Source organism: Neocloeon triangulifer, unplaced genomic scaffold (assembly GCF_031216515.1).
Source record: "Neocloeon triangulifer isolate White Clay Creek 2 clone unplaced genomic scaffold, ASM3121651v1 ptg000010l, whole genome shotgun sequence".
Lineage (NCBI taxonomy): Eukaryota > Metazoa > Arthropoda > Insecta > Ephemeroptera > Baetidae > Neocloeon > Neocloeon triangulifer.
Window position 1 is genome coordinate 1,558,303 of NW_026775552.1, and position 23,715 is coordinate 1,582,017.

At 41.8% G+C, this 23,715-nt stretch overlaps 1 protein-coding gene and 1 long non-coding RNA gene across 3 annotated transcripts in view; one reads left to right on the forward strand and one right to left on the reverse strand.

Moving 5' to 3' along the window:
• LOC132195624 (dynein beta chain, ciliary) overlaps window positions 1-22,725 on the reverse strand; it is a 36,125-nt gene extending 13,400 nt beyond the window's left edge. Inside the window, exons 1-32 of one of the 2 annotated variants that reach the window (XM_059617740.1) lie at window positions 22,590-22,725; window positions 20,374-20,631; window positions 20,125-20,321; window positions 18,971-19,550; window positions 18,451-18,600; window positions 18,286-18,378; window positions 18,030-18,221; window positions 17,864-17,974; window positions 17,568-17,710; window positions 17,317-17,509; window positions 16,818-16,957; window positions 16,646-16,764; window positions 15,502-15,697; window positions 14,599-15,070; window positions 13,649-13,909; window positions 12,968-13,285; window positions 11,949-12,115; window positions 11,209-11,374; window positions 11,033-11,156; window positions 10,487-10,635; window positions 10,310-10,339; window positions 8,929-9,174; window positions 7,057-7,508; window positions 4,197-4,353; window positions 3,994-4,140; window positions 3,566-3,831; window positions 3,089-3,359; window positions 2,192-2,454; window positions 1,374-1,800; window positions 697-893; window positions 501-642; window positions 125-273 (exon numbers count right to left, since the gene is read on the reverse strand). In XM_059617740.1, coding sequence (XP_059473723.1) covers window positions 125-273; window positions 501-642; window positions 697-893; window positions 1,374-1,800; window positions 2,192-2,454; window positions 3,089-3,359; window positions 3,566-3,831; window positions 3,994-4,140; window positions 4,197-4,353; window positions 7,057-7,508; window positions 8,929-9,174; window positions 10,310-10,339; window positions 10,487-10,635; window positions 11,033-11,156; window positions 11,209-11,374; window positions 11,949-12,115; window positions 12,968-13,285; window positions 13,649-13,909; window positions 14,599-15,070; window positions 15,502-15,697; window positions 16,646-16,764; window positions 16,818-16,957; window positions 17,317-17,509; window positions 17,568-17,710; window positions 17,864-17,974; window positions 18,030-18,221; window positions 18,286-18,378; window positions 18,451-18,600; window positions 18,971-19,550; window positions 20,125-20,321; window positions 20,374-20,631; window positions 22,590-22,691 — 6,878 coding nt within the window. In that variant the 5' untranslated portion in view covers window positions 22,692-22,725. The remainder of the gene's footprint in view (window positions 1-124; window positions 274-500; window positions 643-696; window positions 894-1,373; window positions 1,801-2,191; window positions 2,455-3,088; window positions 3,360-3,565; window positions 3,832-3,993; window positions 4,141-4,196; window positions 4,354-7,056; window positions 7,509-8,928; window positions 9,175-10,309; window positions 10,340-10,486; window positions 10,636-11,032; window positions 11,157-11,208; window positions 11,375-11,948; window positions 12,116-12,967; window positions 13,286-13,648; window positions 13,910-14,598; window positions 15,071-15,501; window positions 15,698-16,645; window positions 16,765-16,817; window positions 16,958-17,316; window positions 17,510-17,567; window positions 17,711-17,863; window positions 17,975-18,029; window positions 18,222-18,285; window positions 18,379-18,450; window positions 18,601-18,970; window positions 19,551-20,124; window positions 20,322-20,373; window positions 20,632-22,589) is intronic. The other variant, XM_059617741.1, reaches the window with a different exon arrangement.
• LOC132195625 (uncharacterized) lies at window positions 4,494-6,488 on the forward strand. The gene is made up of 3 exons (XR_009441653.1): window positions 4,494-4,705; window positions 4,917-6,127; window positions 6,339-6,488. It is a non-coding gene; the product is annotated as an uncharacterized LOC132195625 (long non-coding RNA).
• Window positions 22,726-23,715: the final 990 nt, after the last annotated feature.

Below are 23,715 nucleotides of genomic sequence, written 5' to 3' on the forward strand. Positions count from 1 at the left end.
ACAATGAAGCAATGTGGAACAGTTTAAGTAAACAGCAATAAACTCAAATATTTTTAGGAATTTTTCCTAACAAAAAACCTTTGTTAAAATCTTATTTAAATTAAAGACAAAATAATTCACTCACGGGTTCCATCCGAGGTCCTGCGGGTTGATGTAGAGGATTCCGGCGCGCGACACAGTGGCAGGGGTGGCCGTTCGCAGGTTCGAGATTTCAAAGAGGAGGCGCATGTGCGGCGTTAGGGCGATCCGCTCGTTGCTCGCCAGCGTCAACACCTGTCACGCCAAAATTTCCGACATTTTTTATAATTATGTAGAAAATAAAAAAATTTTAATAAAAGTTACGATTTACACTTTATATAAAAAATAGAAAAAAACTAGTTCATTATTCTACAATGTCTTGCAATAAGTAATAAAATCAATTCATAGATGAACTATGGAAAAATAAAAAATTGCAACAGACTCGTGTTTATTAAAGATTGATCGAATTTTAAATAAAAGACCTTGTTGTCGTCCATGACGGTGTTGAGGGACTCAATCCACATGGGGTCGATGTCACCGTCAAGGACGATCCACTTGGGCGAGTCGTTGGTCAGGTTGGCCTGTTCGCGCATCAGCACTGACAGCAGCCCGTCCTTCCACTCCCTAATTTAACTTTTTGATTCTTCCTTTTTCCATAGAAATAAGTCAAATAAAGACCTGGTGGCGGGGTTGATGATGCCGAAGAGCTCGTCGTTGGTGACCGCCTTGGGGTTGAGGTCATTGTAGACCGGCCGCCGCTTGATGTTCTGGTATGTTCGGAACAGCGTCTTCCACACCTGCGTCTTGCCCGTGCCCGCGTTCCCCACTACGAACACCGAGTGCCGAACCTCCAGTAGCTCCTCCAACTGCACCACCTGATTCAGACGCACAACCTTGTTCACAATCCAAAATGGTGTTCAACAAGTCAAAAGATTCGTTTAGTGACCAGATGGCATAAGGTCAAATTCAAAAGCTATTACACATCTCCAAAACATTAATCAGGTCAATCTAGGACAATGTGACCTTTGCCGGTCACCTGAGGTCATGGTTTAAACCAAACTTGATAATAAAAATTATCTCCGTAACACAAATTTCCATAAATTTGTAAAATGTCTAGTTTAGGTTAATCTGGGACAATGACCTTTGACCTTTCAGTGACCAGAAGTCAAAATTTTCATTGTTTTGATATAAATAATATCAAATCTTCATTCCACGAGGCTAAAGATGGGTAAATTGATTACCTTTGGCGATCAGTGGTCAAAGGTCTGGCCAAAGTGGCGACTAATTTATTAATCTTTCTTTGACCTCGGGTCACTATGAGAATCTTTGGTTAACGAGAGAATGGAATGTGTGACCTTGAGGATGAAGTTGTCCTCTGGCTGGAGGTGGAGGTCAGCGGCCGCCTGCTTGACGGTGCGCTCAAAGTCAAGGTCGCGCTTGCGGGGCACGTCAAGGGCGGGGAAGAGGTCGCCGATGAGGCCCATGAAGACGGGCACGTCGTCAGTGACCACTTTGGGGATGTTGAAGTCCCTGAGGGCGCGCATGAGGACCTCCTCCTCGGGGCGGCAGGGGTCGCCGCGCTTGAGCGAGCCGGCCACCACCAGCACCGACTTGATGGCCCTGAGGCCCCAGTCGTAGTGGTCCTGCTTGGACAGCAGCTCCTTGCACAGGGTGTACAGGGTGATGAACTTGCGCGCCAACACGCGCGCCTCCTGGAAACCCTCGGCCACTAGCATGATCTCGCAGATCAGCTCAAAGTCCGGCACCACCATCGCGCACGGCCTGCGTGCCAAATTCAAATGAAACGACTTTCACATCGAAACTTCACCAATGAATTTAGCTTCAAGTATTATGAATTCATGCATGGACTGACGAGGTATATATAAATAATGAGTAACACATTTCACTAAATGTAAATTTATGCTTATTAAAAAAAAATCATGACCGCAGCAGGATAAAAAAATAAATTGTCAAAGTTGTGTTGCATAAAATATGACAAAGGAAAGGTTGATATGATGTTTACCTCTTTATTACATAAGAAATAAAAAATGTGGAAAAATAAAGCCATTCCCTATGAAGACGGATAAATTATGGCAAAGATTGATAAATTTTCCTAGAAAAAGTCTACTTCGTATAACTATTTTTATACCATAGGTCAAAATTACAAACTGACCTGAAGAGGGCCTTGAGATTTTCAGGGAGTTCGGTGCGACCTGCGTAGCCAGGGTTCATGGTGATGAAGATGCCGACGGTGGGCACGAGGGGGATGGTCTCGCCCATGAAGTTGAAGGTCTGCTTGCGCTCGCGGATCGCGTCCTGCACCGACTTGACCTGCACCGCCACCACCGACAAAACCTCCACCGAGATGCGGTTGAACTCGTCGAAACAACCCCACGCCCCCGTCTGCGCCAACCCCTTGTAGATCGCCCCGCACGACTGAAACACACACCCCAAAGCACATTTTTTTCCAATTTTTTGTTAAGTTTTTAAATTATCCTATTAAAGAGGAGATAAATTCAGAAAATCATATCTTCGTTGTGAGAACATTTTATTGAACGGAGCAAAAGATACAAAAAAATATCTGTTTTGGCAATACCTGATCACTTTGGCAGAAGAAACAATTACATTTACACTATCCCTCCATGATAAAAAATATAATATGTAGGAAAAAGCAAAAATTAATTTGTTTCAAGCTGGCCAAATTAAAAATAATCTAAAAACAAGACACTTTTTCAGTATCTCTGGCCCCGTTCGAGTTTCCAGAACGCATAAAAAGTCATCAGCCGAGAAGAATTTGACATTTGAACTTCATTGTCAGATGTGATAATAAGGTTTCTTAAATTTTATGGTTTCAGAAAGGCCATTTAATGGCATTCGTGCTTTCCTTGCGTAGAATCTGCATTAGGGCCTGGTCCAATTGAAGGACAAAATCCAACAGTGCCGAACTATCCAGTTGCGAGCGCGTGTTATGTCAAATTTGAAAAAAAAAAGTTCAAACTGAATGAAAAGTGAAAAGAGGTTAAGATAATAAAGAGCTAGCAGTAGAAAAGATGTAAACTTTGCTACCGACCTTGTAGTCCATCTGCTCGGAGCAGTTGAAGACGTAGACCATGACCCCGAGGGCGCGTCCGAGGTCCTTAGTGGTTTCGGTCTTGCCTGTACCGGCGGGCCCTGCAGGGCCGCCGCCCATCACCAGGTGCAGCGACTGCGTCAGGGTGATGTAGCAGCGGTCGGTCAGCGGCGTGATCACCAGCCGCGGCGTGTTGCCCAAGTACTCGTAGCAGTACCTGAACTCGGCGTCACAAATGTTGGCGAAACACTCACGCGCCTTCTCGTCCCACCTGAAAATACCAAAATCATACTCAATTTTAAACAAAATATTAAAAAGTCTTATAGAAATGCACAAACCACAGCAATTTAGAATTACATCTTTTTTAAATTAACCGCTGATTTTGGATCTTGTACAAACAAATTATAAAAAAAAAAATGCAACGCTCCATTAGCAGTCGATCTTGATATTAACAAATTAAAATGACAAATGCGCCACCTGTGTCTGAGCTGGGACTGCCATTGGAAGGCGGAGGCGGCCTCAACCTTGGCCTGGATGAGTTTGGCGACGACGTCACGCGAGTGCACGTCGATGGTGCAGATGGTCATGATCTTCTGGCGGTCCTGCTTGCTCAGCTCACCTAGCAGCAGCGAGATCAGCGTGCTCAGCTGCGCGATCTGCTTCTTCTGGTAGTCCTTCAGCGCGTTGTCGTACCCCTCTTCCAGCCTGGCGAACGCCATGTTCACCTCTGACGTCCACCAAATCTTGAAAAATTTTCAATCTCATTTGAAACGGATGTTTTTACAAGGTTCAAACGGAAAAGGTAAGTTTCATTTTTTTTTTTACGTTTCATGCAGATACCTTGGTACATTTTGTTTAAAATAAAGTAATAAAAACTGTAGGAGAGGGATTTAAAGGGTGCATACCTGAGTGCCGCAGAGGGAGACCTGGGCGGGGTAGTCGAAGAGCCACTGCTCGCGCGGCTTCTCCTCATACGCGACCACAGCCTCGGTGAAGTTGGCCTTGATGGTGGAGCGCATGGCCGCCTGCACCCTGTTCAGCCACACCTCGACCTTTGCCAGGGTAGCGAGTCAGTTTGGCAAAGCATGAGAATGAAAAGGGTACTGACCGCGCCGGTGCAGTCGCAGGCCGAAGCAAACGCCACGAACTCGCCGTCCTTTGCGAACATGCCCTCCGCACGCAGCCCCTCCTGCTCGCCCCTCCCCTCCTTCCCCTCTGCCGCCCACTTCAGCCGCGCAATTGAGTCAAACAGCTTCGTCAGGTGCCTGGAACGAATTGTGTCATTTTAAAAGTTTTTCTTTTAATTACAAATTTAAAAAGAAAAAATAAACTTTATTCTTGACACTCATGTTAAGCTGGTTGCATTAAAATTAAGATTTTTTTACTTTTTTTATATATTTGTAGCGGTCAGCGGTTTCCCGCTGCCCACTACAAATCGTTTAGTCAAGACTAAACCACTCCACCACCCTGTGCTGCACCCTACAGCATTTACCCTGCAGCACTCCCATGCAATGTGAGCCCCACCCAACCACGTTTATTCTCGCGCCCCAAGCCAGCCATGGAGCGCGCGTCTCAATCGCTCACTCAACAAACCTTCGCCTGAACCCAACTTATGGGGTAAGAACCTTTCTGTGCAATTTCCCTCGACGGCAAAATGACCCGCCCAGTGAATAAGTGCATAATCACCGGCCCCGCCAGTGAATTTAACCCAAAACGCCGAACCTAAAACTGTTCGCCGGCTGAGCAATGCCGGCGCCTCCACTCAATTTACCAATACTCAAATAACATGTTTGTAATTCATTGTACTGATTGTATTATGTTTTTACAGTTCGAATTTCAACTTCCGATTCTAATACCAACACATCCTGAATGTACAACACCGCCTTACTACAATATACGAATTAAAAGAATCTTCTGGAGTTTAATTTAATTATTATTCTCCCTTTGTGTTGGCCAACCTGGCCCGTACAAAATGGTGACCCCGAACAAGATACCGAACGCGATGCTTCAACGCAGAATCGCCTTCAACACGATGCTTCAACGCAAAATCGCTTTCAACAAGATGCTTCAACGCAGAATCGCCTTCAACAAATCAAGCCATCGAGTGACAGAACCAACATACACATTCGGCAGACCGCCGAACGACGAGCTTTCGCCATGATGCCGTCACAACACCGCCAACACCAATGCTGTCAGCAGCCACGCCTCCTCACATGCAAGCAACCGTGGCCGCCGCCAAGGCCAAATCTTTGGACAGCAGCTGTCCTTCGAACCTACACTTACCAAGGATCGAACCTCTCCACAGAAGCCGTCAGACAACACTGCACCGCGCTTCCAAAAACTGTCGCTGCACCTACTCACAATTTTGCTCCACACGAGTTTTATGCAGAACTCTCGTCTGAATCAGAGCATACATCAGCGACGCCGACACGAGCCTTCAAACTCGGACCGACACGGCAAGTATGTGACCTGCAACCCACCGCGCAAACGAGACATAGCTATTTCTCGTCACCTTTGGGGACACACCCTGTCGGACACACCTGAAAGAGCTGATCGGACCAACGACCTTCCAGCACGCCAAGTTCCCCCGGCTGGAATCAACCAACATACAGAACTTCCAAGTTCTCCTGTTTTTGGACTCAGCAAAAGTCCAACGCCTCAAATTCCTCGTTCACTCCAGCCTATACAAGAGTGACCTTCTCGCCAAGAGACAACTTCTCGCCAAGAGACACCTTCTCGCCAAGAGACACCTTCTCGCCCAGAGACACCTCACCAAGAGAAACATACTGAGAGTGACCTCCGGTCTCCAAGTGGGGGCCTATGTAGCGGTCAGCGGTTTCCCGCTGCCCACTACAAATCGTTTAGTCAAGACTAAACCACTCCACCACCCTGTGCTGCACCCTACAGCATTTACCCTGCAGCACTCCCATGCAATGTGAGCCCCACCCAACCACGTTTATTCTCGCGCCCCAAGCCAGCCATGGAGCGCGCGTCTCAATCGCTCACTCAACAAACCTTCGCCTGAACCCAACTTATGGGGTAAGAACCTTTCTGTGCAATTTCCCTCGACGGCAAAATGACCCGCCCAGTGAATAAGTGCATAATCACCGGCCCCGCCAGTGAATTTAACCCAAAACGCCGAACCTAAAACTGTTCGCCGGCTGAGCAATGCCGGCGCCTCCACTCAATTTACCAATACTCAAATAACATGTTTGTAATTCATTGTACTGATTGTATTATGTTTTTACAGTTCGAATTTCAACTTCCGATTCTAATACCAACACATCCTGAATGTACAACACCGCCTTACTACAATATACGAATTAAAAGAATCTTCTGGAGTTTAATTTAATTATTATTCTCCCTTTGTGTTGGCCAACCTGGCCCGTACATATTTATTCTTCTAGAGAGAATTAAACAGACATAATTTTAACTTTGATTTCATAAAATCGTTGATAGATTCCTAAGATAGCTAGAGTGGGTGCCAACTGAAAATTCAGTTTTATGCAACCTGTCAAGCATGACTGTTAAGCAGGTTACATTCTGAAACAGCCCTGAATCCTGCCTTCTGTTATGGTTTAGGGCAATGAAATTTAGGGGAAATGGAGTTTAGGGGAAATAAAAAAAAGATTTTAGGGATAATAATTTAGGGGAAATAATTTAGGGGAAATACAGAAAAAATCCATTAGGGGAAATAAATTTAGGGACAAAAGGGGGCTCCCTTCTGAAGATATAAATAATAATAAAAACACGCTGAAAACCACTTATTTGGAAGCTCATTTAGAAACAAAATCTGATTAATTTTGACTTGAACAAATACAATCACGACACTAAAAAAAGGGTACGTTAAATTTAAATACAAAGCAAATATCAGGTATCTAGATTATATAAAAGAGATTACCTTTGAAAGAAATTTTAGAAAAGGTGATGGTAAATTGTATTAAAAGTAATTCGTTTGAAGTGTATACCTGACGACGAGTTTGGCGTTGGCGCCGTTGGAGAGGATGTCGAGGAGGTCGGCGCTGGAGACGAAGTAGAAGCGGGGGAAGGCGAGGCGCTTGGTCTCGAGGTACTCGGCCAGGGCCTTCTCGCACAGGGTGAGCTGGGCCTGCAGGGCGGCCAGCTGGAGCGAGAGGCCGGGCTGGTTGGTGGCGTGGACGACCCTGGGCGTGGCCGCCAACCTTTGCAGGAGCGCCCTGAACTCGGCGTCGATGCGATCGAAGCGGTGCGCGTCCTCGGGCAGCTGCCGCCGGATGTCCTCGGAACTCATGAAGATGGACTCGAGGTGCGTCCACGTGCGCTGCACCTCGAACCACAGCGTCATCACCTGGTCGGCCACGCTCAGCCGCTGCTGCCACGTCGACACCTCCTCCAGGAAGTGCGCGATGAACTTGGACGTGATCAGATTCTGCAGCTGCACCTGCAAAATTTACGCCCACCACAGACTTCAACCTTCATCTTAGACCCCAATCACTGCACAAATTGTAATAACATATTTTATGCAAAAGAGAAAGAGAAACGGTTTTTTTTTACTATAGATTTATCTTGAACTTATTAAGGCAAACTTGAAATAAAAATATTTAAAAACTTTCTCGCATCTTCTTACAAATTACTTCAAAAGATGTTCTACTTTCTTACTGAAATTAGTATAATCAAAATTATGTAATTTATTATTGAAAACAGATAAAGGTGATAACAAGAGTCACAGATGATATCATGAGACTTTTTAATGCCCATGAGACTGTAAATATTTTCTAAATATTTTAATAAAAAGAATTTAATGACCTAAGATGGAAATAAATTATTGAATTTATGTTAGGGGTGGAGCTAGTGGACAAGACGGGGTGCCTCACAATGTCCTAAAGACAATGTCCTAACAGAAAATGTCCTAACGGATAATATCCTAAAGAAAATGTCCTACAGAAAATATCCTAAAGAAAATGCCCTAAAATTAAGAATTGAAAATGTCCTAACATACAATATCCTAACGCCTGAAAATTATGAAAAGTCATGTGTCATGTGAAAAAAAATTTAATTTCATCCTTTCAAGTAATTTTGTTTCAAAATTTATCCAGATTCAACATATTTTACGCTTCATACGACTAGAGTCTTTATCGGAAAATATACATATTTAGACCTTTGACTAATTTTAGTAATTTTAGGCTTTTGTAATGACTCGAATATTTTTTTCAATATTATTTTCTTCGCTTTTGCTACGGGTAGTTGAGAAATGTAGCTATTAATCTTTCTTCTAGACAATAGTTTCAAAGAATTTCGTACAAATCTTCAGGCAATTGTATTTTTGTTTCCTACGAAAAAGTTTACTTAAAAATATCATTCGATTTTTTTTCAAGACAAAAAATATGAAAAATTCTAATTGAAAATATTTGTTAAATTTATTTTCAATATAAGTTGTAGTAATAATATTATTATTAACAATAATTTGTATTTGTGGAAAATAATATGATTGTTTCAAACTTTTATACACATTTATTTTTTGAATTATTTGATCAACTATCTTTTGAAATGTGACAGAGAAGCTCAACAATTAGCATCATTCTTTCTGCTTTTAAGTGAATTCATTTTGGATGTTAGTCCCTGTTGAAAAAACTAAATTTTTTAGAATAAATCAACCACTTTTCCGAAATTTAGGACATTTTCTTGAAATTCAATTAGGACAAAGTTTTTAGGACAATGTGCGACCATAGCTTTTAGGACATTATCTTTAGGACATTTTCTTTAGGACATTCTCTGTTAGGACATTGTCTTTAACCTCAATTTAGGACATTTTCTTTAGGACATTATGATGGTACCCGACAAGACTTTGTGGTTTTGCAGACCTGGTTCTCCTCGAGGGTCTCGATGAGCTCCTCGGAGGCCTTGAGCAGGAGGCAGCCGGTGCGCGCGTGTCGCTCCTGCTCGAACTCCATCGTGCTCCACGTGGCGTTGAGTTCGCGCAAAATCTTCTCCATGGACATCTCCTTGACGGCCTTGTCCACGATGTTCTTGACCTCCTCCTCGCACTCGTGCAGGTTCAGCGCCAGCAGGTCGGCCAGCGTCGTGCTCGTGTCCATCACGAACCGAACCTTAACCCGGCGCCAACATCAACTTAGCAACAACGGCCCCCAACCAAACAACCTCAAAAGTTATGGTGCTCTTCTACAAATATTATGTAACTTTTGGTGCAGTGAATCATAAGATAACGTTTTTATAAAATCAATTGAAACAATAAAACGCTGTTCTGAATGTTCGCAGCTGTAGATTGAAAATTCCACTTCAATTAAAAGATAATCAGGACTATTTGCCAAAATAAAAAGATACATGTTTGGATGGGATACTTGGACGCTTTTAACCATTAAAATAGTCGGTTAAGATGAATTTCCCAGAATTATTTACTTTGTTAAGCTGAGTTTAACAGAATCTAGTCATAAAAAAAATAATTTTTCACTGGTATTAACACTGAAAGCACCATTATTTTCCTTATCAATTATTTTTTCATTAATTTCTTAAAGTCTGAAAAATATCAATTTACGAAACAATCACTTTCACTATCCACCTGTCTAAGAGCTTCCTGATGCTTAGACAACATGAATAAAATTCATATTATTTACTCTAGTCTCAAGAAGCTAAAAAAGTAAGCAGGAAGGATTTTAAGAATTTTTAGCAAAATTTGCCGTTCGCAAGACCGCGCTTACAGTGATGATTTCCAACCAACTTGAGAAAGATAACTTAAACTAGAACACATAACTTGGTAAATAATCAATTTTTTTCACTTCTGCGATTAAATTGAAATGAAAAAACTGTCCGCAATGAAATTAACACTTGATTTTTACATTCAAGTTTTAATTTAAGATTTCAGCTTTGAATAATGTTTACGCTCAACTATCTAAAAATTGGTTTTGATTTATTTAGTTTTTTAACTTAAAATGGTATCGCAATAGTAGGAAATGTAGCTAAAAAATATTTAACCGCTCATGTTTATCATCCCTTTATGTTTGAAGTAAATAGAGGCTGGTTTGCCAATCCAAATTCTAATTTTTGAGCCTCTTGATTAATCTGTTCAGAATATATATTTCTTAGAGAAGTGCTTTTGAGCTATTGAGTTGTGGTAATAAAAGTGCAGAGAAGAAAAGCGAGTGCGTAGAGAAGGAGAGCGAAAGAAGAGTGTTTGAATATTTCGAGTTGAAGAGTTTCTTTGTTGGGTGTGTTGTCGGGACTCACCGTGTACTCGGGCGGCAGGGCGGCGAGATTCTGGATGGAACAGTAGAAGTTTTGGTGTTACACGGCTCGGCAGCTTTTGCTGAGAGACAAACGGACGGACACAGACAAAGAGCCGAACAAGGACAGAGACACGGAAGAAACGGACGGACGAGGACGGACGCACGCACACGGACCTACCTTGGTGGAGGTCATCAGCTGGTGCCAGTGGCGCTCGCGGATCGCCGGGTTCTGCAGTTCGCCGACAGCCCGCAGCGACGTCAGCATATTCTTCACGGTCGCCTCCAGCTGCACGTAAGTGTCCCACGTCCGCATCTCCTTGTCCAAAGCTGAAATCCACAAATTACAAAGGTCAAGTTTCCAAGAATCCAGAGATTAAATTTTTGTTTAGAATTAATCTACAATTTTTATCTCTACATAATTGGATTTTAGTGAGTTCCAAATATAACAATAACAAAAAACTCTAAATTTACTATAAAATGGATTCATTTAGTAAAAAAAAATGTTGATAAAAATGTTAGTTTTCGACCAAGAAGAAGCTTTATAAACGACAATGTGTAGATAATTAAAAAAATTATTTATACAAAAATGCAGTATTTTTTTCTGAATAAAATTACAGCAAACTCATTTTTGAATAAAGTAACCTACCAAAATTTAAAAATCCTAATTTAAAAAAAAAAAAAAATAAGTTGAGAAACAAAAATGAAAATTAAATTAAATACTGACCGCGGACCTCCTTGGCGAACTTCTTGCACTCAATGTCCATGTTCTCAACGTCGATTTGGCGCCACGGCGTCGTCTTCCAGTCCTCGATGCTGGTGCGCACAATCAGCACGTAGTCCCACAGTTGCTGGCCACGCAAATTAGCACTTAAAATGAGACTAAAATAACGTACAACAGACCTTGAGCATGCGCAGCTCGCGGCGGCTCTGCTTGAGGTGCTTGAAGTCGGGCATGTTGACCTCGAAGAGCGAGGCCGAGTCGTGCAGCCGCCCCATGTCCGCCTCCATGCCCCCGATCTCCCCGTCCTTCTCGTCCATCTGCTCGTACGGCGTCTCGCAACTGAACCTGATACACAAAACCATTCCTACTTGAAAAAAGAGCAACTGATTTATTGCAAGCCAATTCTTCAAATTATAAAATATAATGAGGGCGATCCAAAAGGCTAACTTGGCCCAGGCTAAATTAGCCTGGCCAGGGCTACTTTAACCCGCCATTGAATTTTGCTGGAGGGCTAAGTTAGCCCGGGGCTGAGTTAACTTAACCTGGGCGAGGTTAGGCTTTTGGATCGCCCTCATTAACATTAAAATAGAACAAAAATATATTATTAGCACTTAAAAAATTTATTCCTAATTTGCGAAACACAATGCGATGCATTTTAAATAAAAGTTCCTTTAAAAAACATAATTTAGCTATAGTTTAAAAAAAAGTTGATTTTTTTTAACCTTATTTCCAGGAACCAACCTATTTTAAAATCTCCAATGTTATTTGCTCTCTCAAACATATCGGGGCAATACCAAAAATTATCAATTTTTTTTTAATGGTGGAAAAATTTGAATCATATTTGCTTACGAATCGCAAAATAAAGTAATGGATTTCAATATAGACACAGAACGAATTTTGTTAAAAGAGGAAAACTGACTTGAGGAAGTGGCTGCGACGAAAGGAGTCCCGATAGTGCGACTGGTGCGCGTCGAAGGCCAGGATGCGTTTTCTGATGCAGGCGACCTCGTTGGCCTGCATCGGCGCCACCAATTGCTTCACCGTCGTCGCGTTCTTCTTCGTGTTCTGCCACTGCTCCGGCAGCTCCTGATTCAAAAGGATTCATTTCGTGACTCGAATTGGCCAAGAATCAGCAAACACAACAATCGGAGCAGGTTTCGATTGTTGCCAAATGCCAAATGTTCTTACATAAGAAAAAAAATGTACTTGCGCAGAGAGAGCTCAAACAACAATCAAATTATGTATCATTGATCATTGTTCATTGATGTGATACGTGAACCTAAAGTCTGGTGTAGAAATTTGAAAAACCGGCAAGTGTCACATTTTAAGCTCTAAAAAGCAAATAGCTGATTTACATATTTGATTAAATTAAAAAATTATTATTACCTGTGTTTGGAAAATGGTTTTTAACAAGAAAAGGTGAAGATTTTTGTATATTAAAATGGTCACTTACAAGCAATATGTATGGTGTTTGAAATTATTCTCTGATTTATTCACTATTTGATTCAAATGTAATTCAATATTAACTTTCACCAAAACCTGGGTATTTTATTTCAAAAATACATCTATTGTCAAAAAATAAAAATAAAAACGGCACATCATGCACATTCTAGCGACTGAATAAAAGTGGAAAAAATAGAAATGGGAAAAATATAGGTGATCACATTTTTATTTTTCACCGATTTGCTGCAATTAAGTAAACTAAAATGTGTTTATAAAGACAAAATATTACCATTATATGTAAAAATAGGCAGTTTAGAATCACCTAAAGCCCAAATCAGTAATAAATACTATTTCCACCTACAATAATCAAAATAATCTATTTTGAGATTTTTCACCCATTTCAGCCAAAACCTCAGTATAGGCGCCCCCGGCCTTTTGCCAATAAAAATCACCCATTTTTCCCAATTCTGGTGAACAAAGGATCGAATTTTGTACCTGAAGGAGGACGTGGACCTCCTCGGGCAGCTCCTGGTCGTAGAGCTTGAGCAGGTCTATGGTGCGCTGGAGCGGCTCGAAGAGCAGGTCGGTGCTGGTCTGGCGCTCCTTGACCTTGAGCAGGTAGCCCATGGTGAGGACGAGGCCATCGTAGTCGCCGTCGCCGATCGGCCGCATCAGGCCCTCGTCGGCCTCGCGGATGAACTCGGCCAGCGAGGTCAGGCTGCTGACCACGTGCTGGGCCAGGTGCTGCTGGAACATGTTGCCCCACCGCCGCGCCAGGTTCTCCAGGGTCTGCTTCAAAGGACGCACGTCCACCTGTTCACAATCATCCTCAATCAACTTTCATGTAGTTTTTAAATCTTAAAAAAAAAAAACCTAATGAAATCCAGCAGGGATAAAAACAAATCAAAACGACTTTAAGAAGAGCACAGTTAATTTGCAATTTTGTAACGTCAGATATCTTCTTTTTAATAATAAAAGAAAAAAAATCATGCTGACTTATTGAAGACAGATCTGGTTGAACATTATTTTATTGAAAATTTAAACTAAAATTAATTATTTGAAGATCCTGAATCGTTTAGTTTTCATCTCCAACTGATTGTGATATAAAATTCAGAGACAAACCGAGCTTTGAAAGTCATGAACATGAATAATTTTGAAATGATTAAGATTTGAGACCTGGAACCAGGAGTGGAAGACCTCTTTGCAGGGCAGCGCGGTGATCTCAAGGTAGACGGACTCGAAGTGGTCGAGCTGCTGCTTGAAGAGGTCAAGCGAGGGCGGCGCCAGCGGCGGCGCCATGGCGTCGCCGAGCGCCACGAGATCCATCTCCTCGCCGCTCAGCTGCCGGCCGTAGTTGAGAAACTGGTCCATGTACATCTGCCGGTCGTCCAGCCACAGGTACGCCCACCGGTCGAACTTGCCGCTCAGCTCTTGCGCCTGAGCAAAAACAACCAACAGGTTACGCATCAGTGGTCGTTTTTAATTTTAATTAAAAAATTTTACTTGTGGATTGAAAAAGCACAAAATGTAAAATTGGTTGCTTATAGTTTTTAATAATACCAAAAAATATAAAATAATGAACACATACTGGTTGGCTTACAATTAAAAAAATCATGGCGTTATATGTATTATTTGTTCAGTTTAACTTTTAAATTATGTATGAAACTAATGTAAATTAATTTTGTGAAAATATCATCTTTGCTAGAGGGTTGTTAATTTTAAAATTGTCTGCTTCAATTTAATATTACTTAAAAAGCTGAGAATTGAAATTTTTCCAAGGTTGATTGATGCGGCAATACCAGAAGTGATTTTCCACATAACGAAAGTGCGGTTGCCGCTGTTGTAGAAAGAGTTTTGTGCATTCATAAACACAAGCATTAAAGAAGGTATCGCTGCTAACAATAAGTTTTGGGCTTTAACCTAGAAAATACAGCAAGCAAATATTTTAAAAGAAATAATTTAATCTCCCATTATATCTTTTTTCGGTGGCGAAAATATTTATTTACTTTTTAATTCGTTAAACACGTTCATGTTCTGTAAAATGATAAAAAAAAAAAAAATGTTTGTTTTCATTCAAATGATTTTGCCTGGAATGTGAGAATCGCATTAAGAGTGAGAAATGAGACCTGCTTGGTGACGAGTTTGACCTGGGCCATGATCTCGGCGTTCATCTCGTTGATGTCTTCGTGGCCTTTGAGGTGGTCGGCGTAGGCGGGGGCGTGGGGGCGACGCGACACCCTGGGCACGAGGCGGGCCATGCCGAGCACGTGGTCGACGAGGCCAGAAAAGATGGCGGCGAGGGAGTCTGGCGCGGCGTCGTCGAGCGGCGGCACGAACACGAGCGTCGGCTCGTGCAGCTCGAGGCGCGCCTCGAAGAAGGGCGCCGCCGTCTTGGACGACGACGTGACGCCGTCCATGTTGTCGGCGAGGTAGGCGAGCGAGCAGCCGACGGTGCGTTGCAGCGCGTCCAGCACCACCTCGTCCACGTGCTCGACGTAGCTCAGCCAGCGCGGCTCGTCCGGCTGCATGTGGAACAGCGACAGGTTCGCCTCCACCAGCCGACCCGTCTCCGCAGAAACCTCCACAATTTCTGCGTACCTTTCATCAAATTCATTCAAATGATTGAAACAAGCTTTGAATATTTTTTATGTATAAATGTTTGTCTGAAATATATGGAATGCGCTCTGAGATAAGCAGAACGTTAAATTTTGGATGGTAGAATTTATAATGTTACAGAATAAAATTAATTTATTTCCAGTTTTTTGGAATGCAAACCTTGATGAAGTTGAATCAAAGAAATCTTAAGTTCATTGTAATTCTATAAGACTCTTCCTCTTCAATCTGTTTAATTAAGGCTAATTTAATGGGATTAGGAAATTTTCATTCCTAACGAAGAAGATACTTGGAGAAAATCCATAATTATAACATTTTTATGACAATTTCAATTTTGGGTTGGGTCTCTGAGGGCCTGAAAGTGGGAATTTCGATGATGGATCTGTCAGGAAGAGAGACTAGAATTGTATAAATACCTTTTTTGAGTGCGGTCGAGCTGTTCGGCGGGCACAAGGAGGCCGTCCCTGCGGCCGTCCTTCCTCTCGAAAAGGGGCACGCGACACCACGCGCACATGAGTTGGTGCACCCTGTTCAGGTTGTCCTTGCTCTGCTTGAGCCGCTGGTGCAGGTCGCACACCAGGTCGTGCAGTCGCTCGATGAAAGACCACAATTCTGGGCATTTTCAAATTCATCATTCAAATAATTCAACAGAAAGAGTTGCAAACGAAAATTGTCCCAAAATTAACAAAATTTTATTTTTGTATTTCTCTCACTGTGAATTGTGTACATCTCTTCTACATTTCCTTTTACACTCGCAAAGATAAAAAAGCCCCAGTACTCGAAATTTCCTTGTTCTGCGAAAACTTAGATAATCATTACTTTATTTCTGATATTAAAATAAAATTGACTTAAATTATGAAAATAAATGCGCCTTTTCATCCAATAATCATAAATCTCGACGTGACTCGCACATGTAATTCACAGAAAGAAAAAAGTTTTACCTAAGTTCAACACGCGTGTTGAAAGAAATCGCCTGTCATTCTGATTAAGGCAATTTTTCTGACACGCAAGGCTAGCAGCAGGTTGCATAACTACGTGATGACGCGATAATCTGACATCTTGATTTTTCATTTTTTTCTAGCTTCTCCACACGTGTCAGAAGTGGAAGAAAAATGAGTGAGACTCTTTTGTGCTCTCACGGATTGTTTGACGGCAATTTTTTAAGTGGCACATGTTGCCTTTTGTCCTTTCTAATATTAATTGAGGCGAATGATTGTACGATTTTTATTAATAAAAAGCATATTTGCAATTCTCTCTAGAAGACACAAAAGCTTCCTTATTCAAAATTCTGGAAAAATCAAAGTGTCTCAACTTAAATATTAATTTAGAAATAAAATCCACACAGCAGATATTATTAATAAATGATGTAAATAATAAAAAGGTGCCAGCTTGGTTTCAATTTATAGTTCGATAAAGTTTTGTCCAAAGCCATAATTTTAAATATAAATCAAATTATTTGTGTAAAATTCACATGAAATGAACGAAATTGATTTCAGGAATAAAAAAAAAATATTATAAAATAATTACTAATAGAGTTTTGTAACAATTAAATGTACTGACCAGGAGATGTCCAGTGGTAGGTTGTCTGGCCGAGGCAGACAAGCTCGTTGATTTTATCGACGTCCTCCTTGACAAGCGCAAACTCTACCGGCTTGCTGAAGTTGTGAATTTGGTTGTACCTGAGGCAAGATTGATTTTTTTAAGAAACATTACAATTGGGCGAAAACCCAACTTGATGATGGTGATCTTGAGGTTGCAGCAGAACTTGCGGAAGGTCTCGATGTCCTCGTAGGTTTGCATCGCCACCTCCGGGACCTCCGCCTCAGCGCCCAACAGCTGCAGGTACCGCACCTCGCGCAACATGCTCTCCAGCTGAACAAACAAACGCACCCCAATCAACCCAAAATTTGAATGTAAGCGCAATTTTCATAAGTTTCAAATTTTAAAAGCAGACAAAATTTGATTATCTTTATTTTACATGCTTGCAGGAGTTGATAAAAGGATCAACACAGATTATCTTGCTAAGTAAGTGTATCTGAATCTCAAAGGAAGTTAGTCCCGACTGACTGCAGGTTAAATATGCTTTTAACCTAAGACAGGGCAATAATCTTGAATATCTTTGTAACATTTTATTCCGGAAAATAATTATCTTCAAAGGCAAAGTTATATTAGTTTACGTGAATTCAATGGTCAAGGAATAAAGTTTTTTTTTAAATTAATTTATATTGTACCTGCGGGTCGAAGTTGAGGGCGAGTTCCTTGTTGGGCTTGGTGCTGAAGAGGGGTTTTTGAAGGTTCTGCTCGCATCTGGCCTCGCAATCAAGCCTCCAGGCGGCCAGTTTGTCGCGTCGCAAGGCGGCCAACCTGGCCAGCAGGTCGTCGCACCGCCCAAGCACTACCTTGGCCTGTTCCGACTGAACCACCCTGCGATGAAGAGGGGCAAAGTAAAGTAAGGGTGGAAGGGTCGGGAGGAGATTCATACGGGTGTTCGAGGGACCTGAAGTTGGTCACCGGGGTCGACACGCGTTGTTCCATGTGCGCGGACCACTTCAGGGCCGCGGCCAACGGCGGCAGGTTTTTCTCTGCGGGGAAAACGTCGCTCTCCACGCACTTGTCCACCACCCTCTACCCAAATTAAGAATCCAGGCATTATTTTGGATGCGTTCAACGTCTCAAGTGTAAAAGGACAAAATAATGATATTCCTATCAATTCTTGAAATTCTGAATAAAAAATTAAAAAACAGAAATAATTATCAAATAGTCTATTAGATTTTGCACCTGAATCTGGTCGACCTCTTGCTGGAGAAGGGCGACGATGTTGTCGTACTTGCTGGTGAAACGCTGCTTGATGAGCGGCCGCTGCAGCACCGAGCCAACAATGTTGATCAGCTGCAGGATTTTTTTTTAAATTACATTCATATACAAACGAAAGAATATGTTCAACCTTGAAGATTGAGTCAAGTTCGTGGGCGTCGTCGAAGGCCTGGCACAGGATGGACGCCAGTCTGCGGTCTAGGTCAGTGACCTTGACCTGGAAGGTCGCAAGGTCACCGATGAAAGCCTCCTCCTCAGGGTCCAGCGCGTCATACGTTTTGCATGCAAACACCGCAAAGCACTCGTTGAAGTCGCGGAAAACCTGGTTGAAAAGTTTTTTTTTTTTTGGTTAAAACAAAGCAAATAAAAACATTAGCTTTGATTGCCTGGGTAATTTTGGCGGAGAGGCCTCTGCCCTTGAGCCCTCCGATCTCCACCTTTTCCAGTTTCAGGAACTCCAGCACCGTCTCAAAAAACCCCTGCGCGTTTGATTTGGAACGTTCATCGTTTAAAATAAAACAACTCAATACCGCGGTTGAAAAAAAACAGACCTGTACGAGGAGGAGTCGCTCGAGAAAAGAGTCAAAGCGTTCGAATACCATGCTGGGGTGAAACGTCCACAGAACGGGCGGACGGTCTCCGAAGTAGCGGGGCAGCAACTCGCGGAACTCGTCAAAGGTTGACCGGAAATACCGCAGCACCTACGGAGGATTGCATCCAATTTGATAATATGCAATAATTTCAGAGGTACGGAAGGGAAAGAGGTGGAGGAAATTCAATAACTCCTCGAAATAGGGGGAGTAAAAGGTATGGAGGCTCTTTGGAAGGGAGACAGATGGGAAGGTAGAGTCAGGAGGAAGAAAAGAGGGGTGTGGAGTGAATTTGATATTTATTTGGGATATAGGGGAGATTGAAAAGGGTACAGAGTCTAATGATGAGAGTTTTAGGCAACGTTTTAGGGGAGTCTAGAGTTATAGGAGTGAGAATAGGGGAGAGAAAGAGAGGAATTAAATAAGTACAAGAGGGGAGGGTCGAGAGGAGTGTTAAAAGGGAATTTAGAACGGTAGGAACCTGGATGGAGAGCTGGAGTCGTTGCTTGGCCTCGTCAACGTCACTCTGGAAGATGGAGGAGGGGTCGAGGAAGCGTTTGGCCTGCAGGACGAGCAGGTTGGCCAACTGGCGGAGGAGGACGACGAGCTTGGAGTTGTGGCGGTAGTAGTGGGAGTGGGCCCAGACAAGACACACAACATGGAGGAGGGGGCGGACAAGGGGTGCTGCCTCGGCCAGGTCGGCCGCCTCCTCGAGCAGCGCCACCTGGCGCTGCAGGGGCCGCAGGTGCAGGGCGACGTCCCTCGCCTCGGTCAGGGCGGCCACGACGCCGCGGAACACGGTCTTAAAGCAGGGCAGGTATGCGCTGTCCGTCTTCTCCAGGATCACTGCCATCTTGCGCACCCTCTCCTCGCGCAGCTGCCCGTACAGGTTCTCCAGGTTGGCCAAGCGGCCCGTCCAGAAGGCCACTTCGGCCGCCGGTGTTGCGTCCCAGCCGCCCCCACCTCCCTCCTCCGCCAGCACGTCGTTCACCTGGGCGGCCCACTTGGTCACCACCGCCTCGATAGCGCTCTTCAGGTACATGTCCACCTGCTCGCCGTTGCTGCAAAAATAAATATGCCATTTGATAGTATTAATTTTTCATATATCATTCTAATATTTAATTTTTGGCAATTATTATGCGATTTAATTTTACGAAAATGAAGCATTCACTAGGATTTTCAAATTTTGCCAATAAAAACTATTTGAGGTTAGGCATAAGAAATAAAAAAAGAAAAAAATTATAATTTTATAATTAATTTTCAATCTTCTCTTTATGAACTTGAAAGAAGCAGATTTTGAGATATATTTTATAAATAGCTGAAGATATCTGAAATACATATATTTTTAAATTACTTAAGATAAATGAATAAAATATTCACATGAGCTGATGTTGAAAATTTGTATTTATACTGGATTTTATTTCAAATTAGGTCAGCACGTCCAAGTGAATGAGTTTTATTAAACTGCCAAATGAATGTTAAATCCATTGCCAAATTGAAACTCCATATAAATATATTTTTTAAAATTAATTGATTATTAAAAATTATTTAACCGAGCAACTAAATTAAAGTTCCTAAAAGAGCTTTACAGTGAATGGGAATTTCACTTTTGAAAATGATTTTGTCTATGGTTACCTGCTGGTGAGTTTCGCCTCAGCCTCGTGGACGCGCTCAACGCCGACGGGCATGGGCAGGATGGTCTGGCCGCTGACCTGACCCTTGACCTGGTACACGGTGCTCTTGAGGGCGTGCACGTGGCGCTTGACGTCCTGGCCGACGGCGATCGGCCATGCCTCGTGGTTCTGCGGGTTCGACAGCAGCGGCACGAAAACCTGAATTTGAAAAAAATTTAATTTCGGAAAAAATTTTGTTACTGATTCGAACCTCATCAACGAGCGCCGCGAGTTGCTCAATGGGGCGCAGGGCGAGGTCGCCGAGGATGAGGAGGCGGCGCAGGTCGTCGGCGGAGGCGGCGGGGGCGGCGCCGAGGGGGTGTACGCGCGCGAAGAAGGCGGCCTTGCTCTTAAGGGCGAGCGGGAAGCCGAGCGCGGGCACGAGTTGCGCGGCCCCGTTCACCGTCACCAGCAACACGCCGTGCTCGCCCCGCTCCACAAACTCCTGCAGCAACCCCCGGTACTCCTCCTGCAACCGAACCAGAATCGCGAGGTTTGAAAAGTAATTCTTGCAATGATAAGAGAAAAATCAGAAAAATCAGATGCGGTGCAGCCGAGATTTTTTTCTAAATCGCTCAATGCAAAACTATCCGAAGGAACGATATTGTTGTGCAAAAATAACTAGGAAAAAAGTTATTGAATTTTTTTCATTAAAAAGCTGAAATGCGAGGCTAAATTTTCAACTATAAACATAAATTAACAATGATTAATAAACATAACAAGCTGTGAATTTGGCTTTTGCCTGAGGATTAAACCTGCATAAAGAATAAGGGAAGTGGCAATCAAAAGTTTGAGACGTCCTTAAGCGCAAAACACGTTATATATTATATATTTGTTTATTTTTTTTTCTTTCAGGGTCAGGCCAAGACAAAGTCTTTTCGGCCTGTGCCCTTTATTGGTGGCTCAGAAGGCACTACCCAAATTAAATTTTTTTCTTTCTATTTTTGGGTTCAACTTGTTAAAAAATATCATAATTTTTTGCTGGCATATCCTTAATTTGGTCCACGCGATGATGAAAACTTTAGTTTTAAATTTTCTTATTTGTTTATGAAATGATTAAAATGTTGTAACTTTCTAATATATCTGTGAAAAAATATTGATTATAATCTCTCTGATTGATTATCATATTATTGGAATTGTCTGACCATTTGAAAAGTATTAATTAAGTTTTAAACCTGGAGGCAGCAACTCCTCATGAACTTGACATTTAATACCCAAATAACAATTATTAAACTAATTTTGACTCAATAGAGAGCGTGTCTGAAGTCAACAAATTTCACTTATTGCATTGTTGCTGTGATTTGGTTAAAAGATTTTCAATTAATATATCTGCAAGTCAGTTTAAAGTTTTCAGACACTCGATTGTTTTCCCACTCTAGGAATTAAAATATAACATCTAAAAGTAGAGAGTCCATATAATAAGAATCTTAATAAACATTGTAGACTTTTTGTTTTGTTTCCTATTATGTACATAATTGTGCTATATTTAAATATTGACAAATGCACGCCATCAATGTTTTATTAGATTTTAAATGTAAAAATGAGTTTAATGGAAACGGACACTTCTGCATTCCTAAATTCTTGTTGAGCTCTCTATTGCGCCAAACAGTGCAAAATTTTTAACAGAAAAAATGACAAATAAAATGTTTGAAAATAAAAATCAAAATTTGTAGTAAGCTGACGTGAGTATAAATAGAGAAGAGCTGTTTTGTTTAGTATCGGAAGTCGGTTTGTGTGGCGGCGGTCGCGTGTCTGCTATTTTGTGTGTCTGTTGCTTTTGCCCTTTTGGGTTTGATGTGGCGAGGCGAGGGGGTCGCGTGCGCGCCGACCGAGGGATGCGACTCGCTTGCGTGGGAATTCATTAGAGACAATGCGAGCGAATGTCGTTTTAAACGGGGTCGCTCCGGCCAGGCCTGGCACCGAAACAAGGGAGGCACCAAGCGGCACCGCAATTACAACAATATTTTGTCCGCAAACGGAAAAAGCCCGCGCCGCGCGCGCGACTGGCACACACGCGCAATTATTCTTTCCCCAAATCGTTTTTCCTTTCAGAAATCGATCAAAAATTATTTTCTTTAATAACATCTGCAAGCCCTTTTTGCATCAACGCTTAATAATCAAATTGCTATTTTTATTAATATATTATAATTTATAAAAGATAAAAATCAATTCTTTGCTATGAATTTGGTAATATCTAATAATATTTCCACAATAATGAACTCTAAACTTATTAACTTATTAAACTTTTAAACATGTTCAATTCTCTTTTAGATTTATTTAAATATTTGTGACTTTGAGGTTTGCATCTAATTCAATATTATGTTGGCAGGAAATTTATTGGTCAATAATGAAGGAAATCCAGAATTCCACGTCGGAAGGTATCGCAGCTGCTTAAAAATCAAAAGAAATTGGTCGTTATATTAGTACCTGAGCCATCATCTTGGTCCATTTCTCGGGCTTGAGTTTGAGCGTCTTTTGCACATAAGCGCTGATGATGTCGAGCCGCTCGTCCGGCTGTCCGACGTCCATGTCCGTCCAATCTCAAACGAGAGCACGTGTTGCCCGCTCGAGGGCTCAGTGCCGACTGACTCCTTACGTGCGACAAACACGCTCCCCTTTTTCTAGCTTCTCAGCAGTGATCATTGCGCTGCGGCGCACTAAAAAGAAATGCTAGTAAACACAGCTTTAATTTTGAAATGCTAACACAAATAATCAGTTGTTCTGCCTGATTTGAAGCAATTCTAAATTACGCCACGCTGATAATTGAAGCAGACGAATGTCCTTTCTTCGATGAAAATTGATCGTTACTTTTTAATTTTAGACATTGATCAAAATTTCTTTAAATGATACATTTTATTCACGATTATTATTCAAATAAAAGCCAATTATCTAGCAATGTGAAGCATTGCCGGCGTAAAAATTTAAGCAATCGCTAAATTTTGAATCACGCATGATTGATAAATATTCGTTCAGAGAAGAGAATCAACTTGGCTTCATATATGACTATATAGTCTTAAAAGAAACGGTCGAAAAAAATTGTGTTTGAAAATATAAAGCTTTTGGTATAGATATGGTTTTAAAATGAAATTCTAATATGCAAATGGTGCAACTTAATACGCATATAGCAATCGTTAACTTGACTAACTAGAATTAAAAATATAATATATGCATGAAGAAGAGAAACTATTTTATGTATTTAAATAAATAAATAAGTATAGGGCTATGGTTGAAAAATATAATATATAGTGTTTGAAAATATGAACCTATTTTTTCATAGAGTGATATTCCCTTTTTAAATTTTATTAAATCTTTGCCCTAAAACACTGATCATAAAAAATAAGTTGGTTGATCCGCCTGTTAGTTGAAAACTTATTACTGCAGCGAATTTCTTATGTGGGTCATAATCGAAAGAAACGACTTTTTAAATGATTCTCGAAAGGATCTTGTTCTTTTTTCGAGACGTTTTGAGAATAATTTCGCGTAATATGGAGAACGGCTCACCTTATATTATAAGATGCGCCACTCTAATCCAAATTTAAGCGTGTCCAGTGTC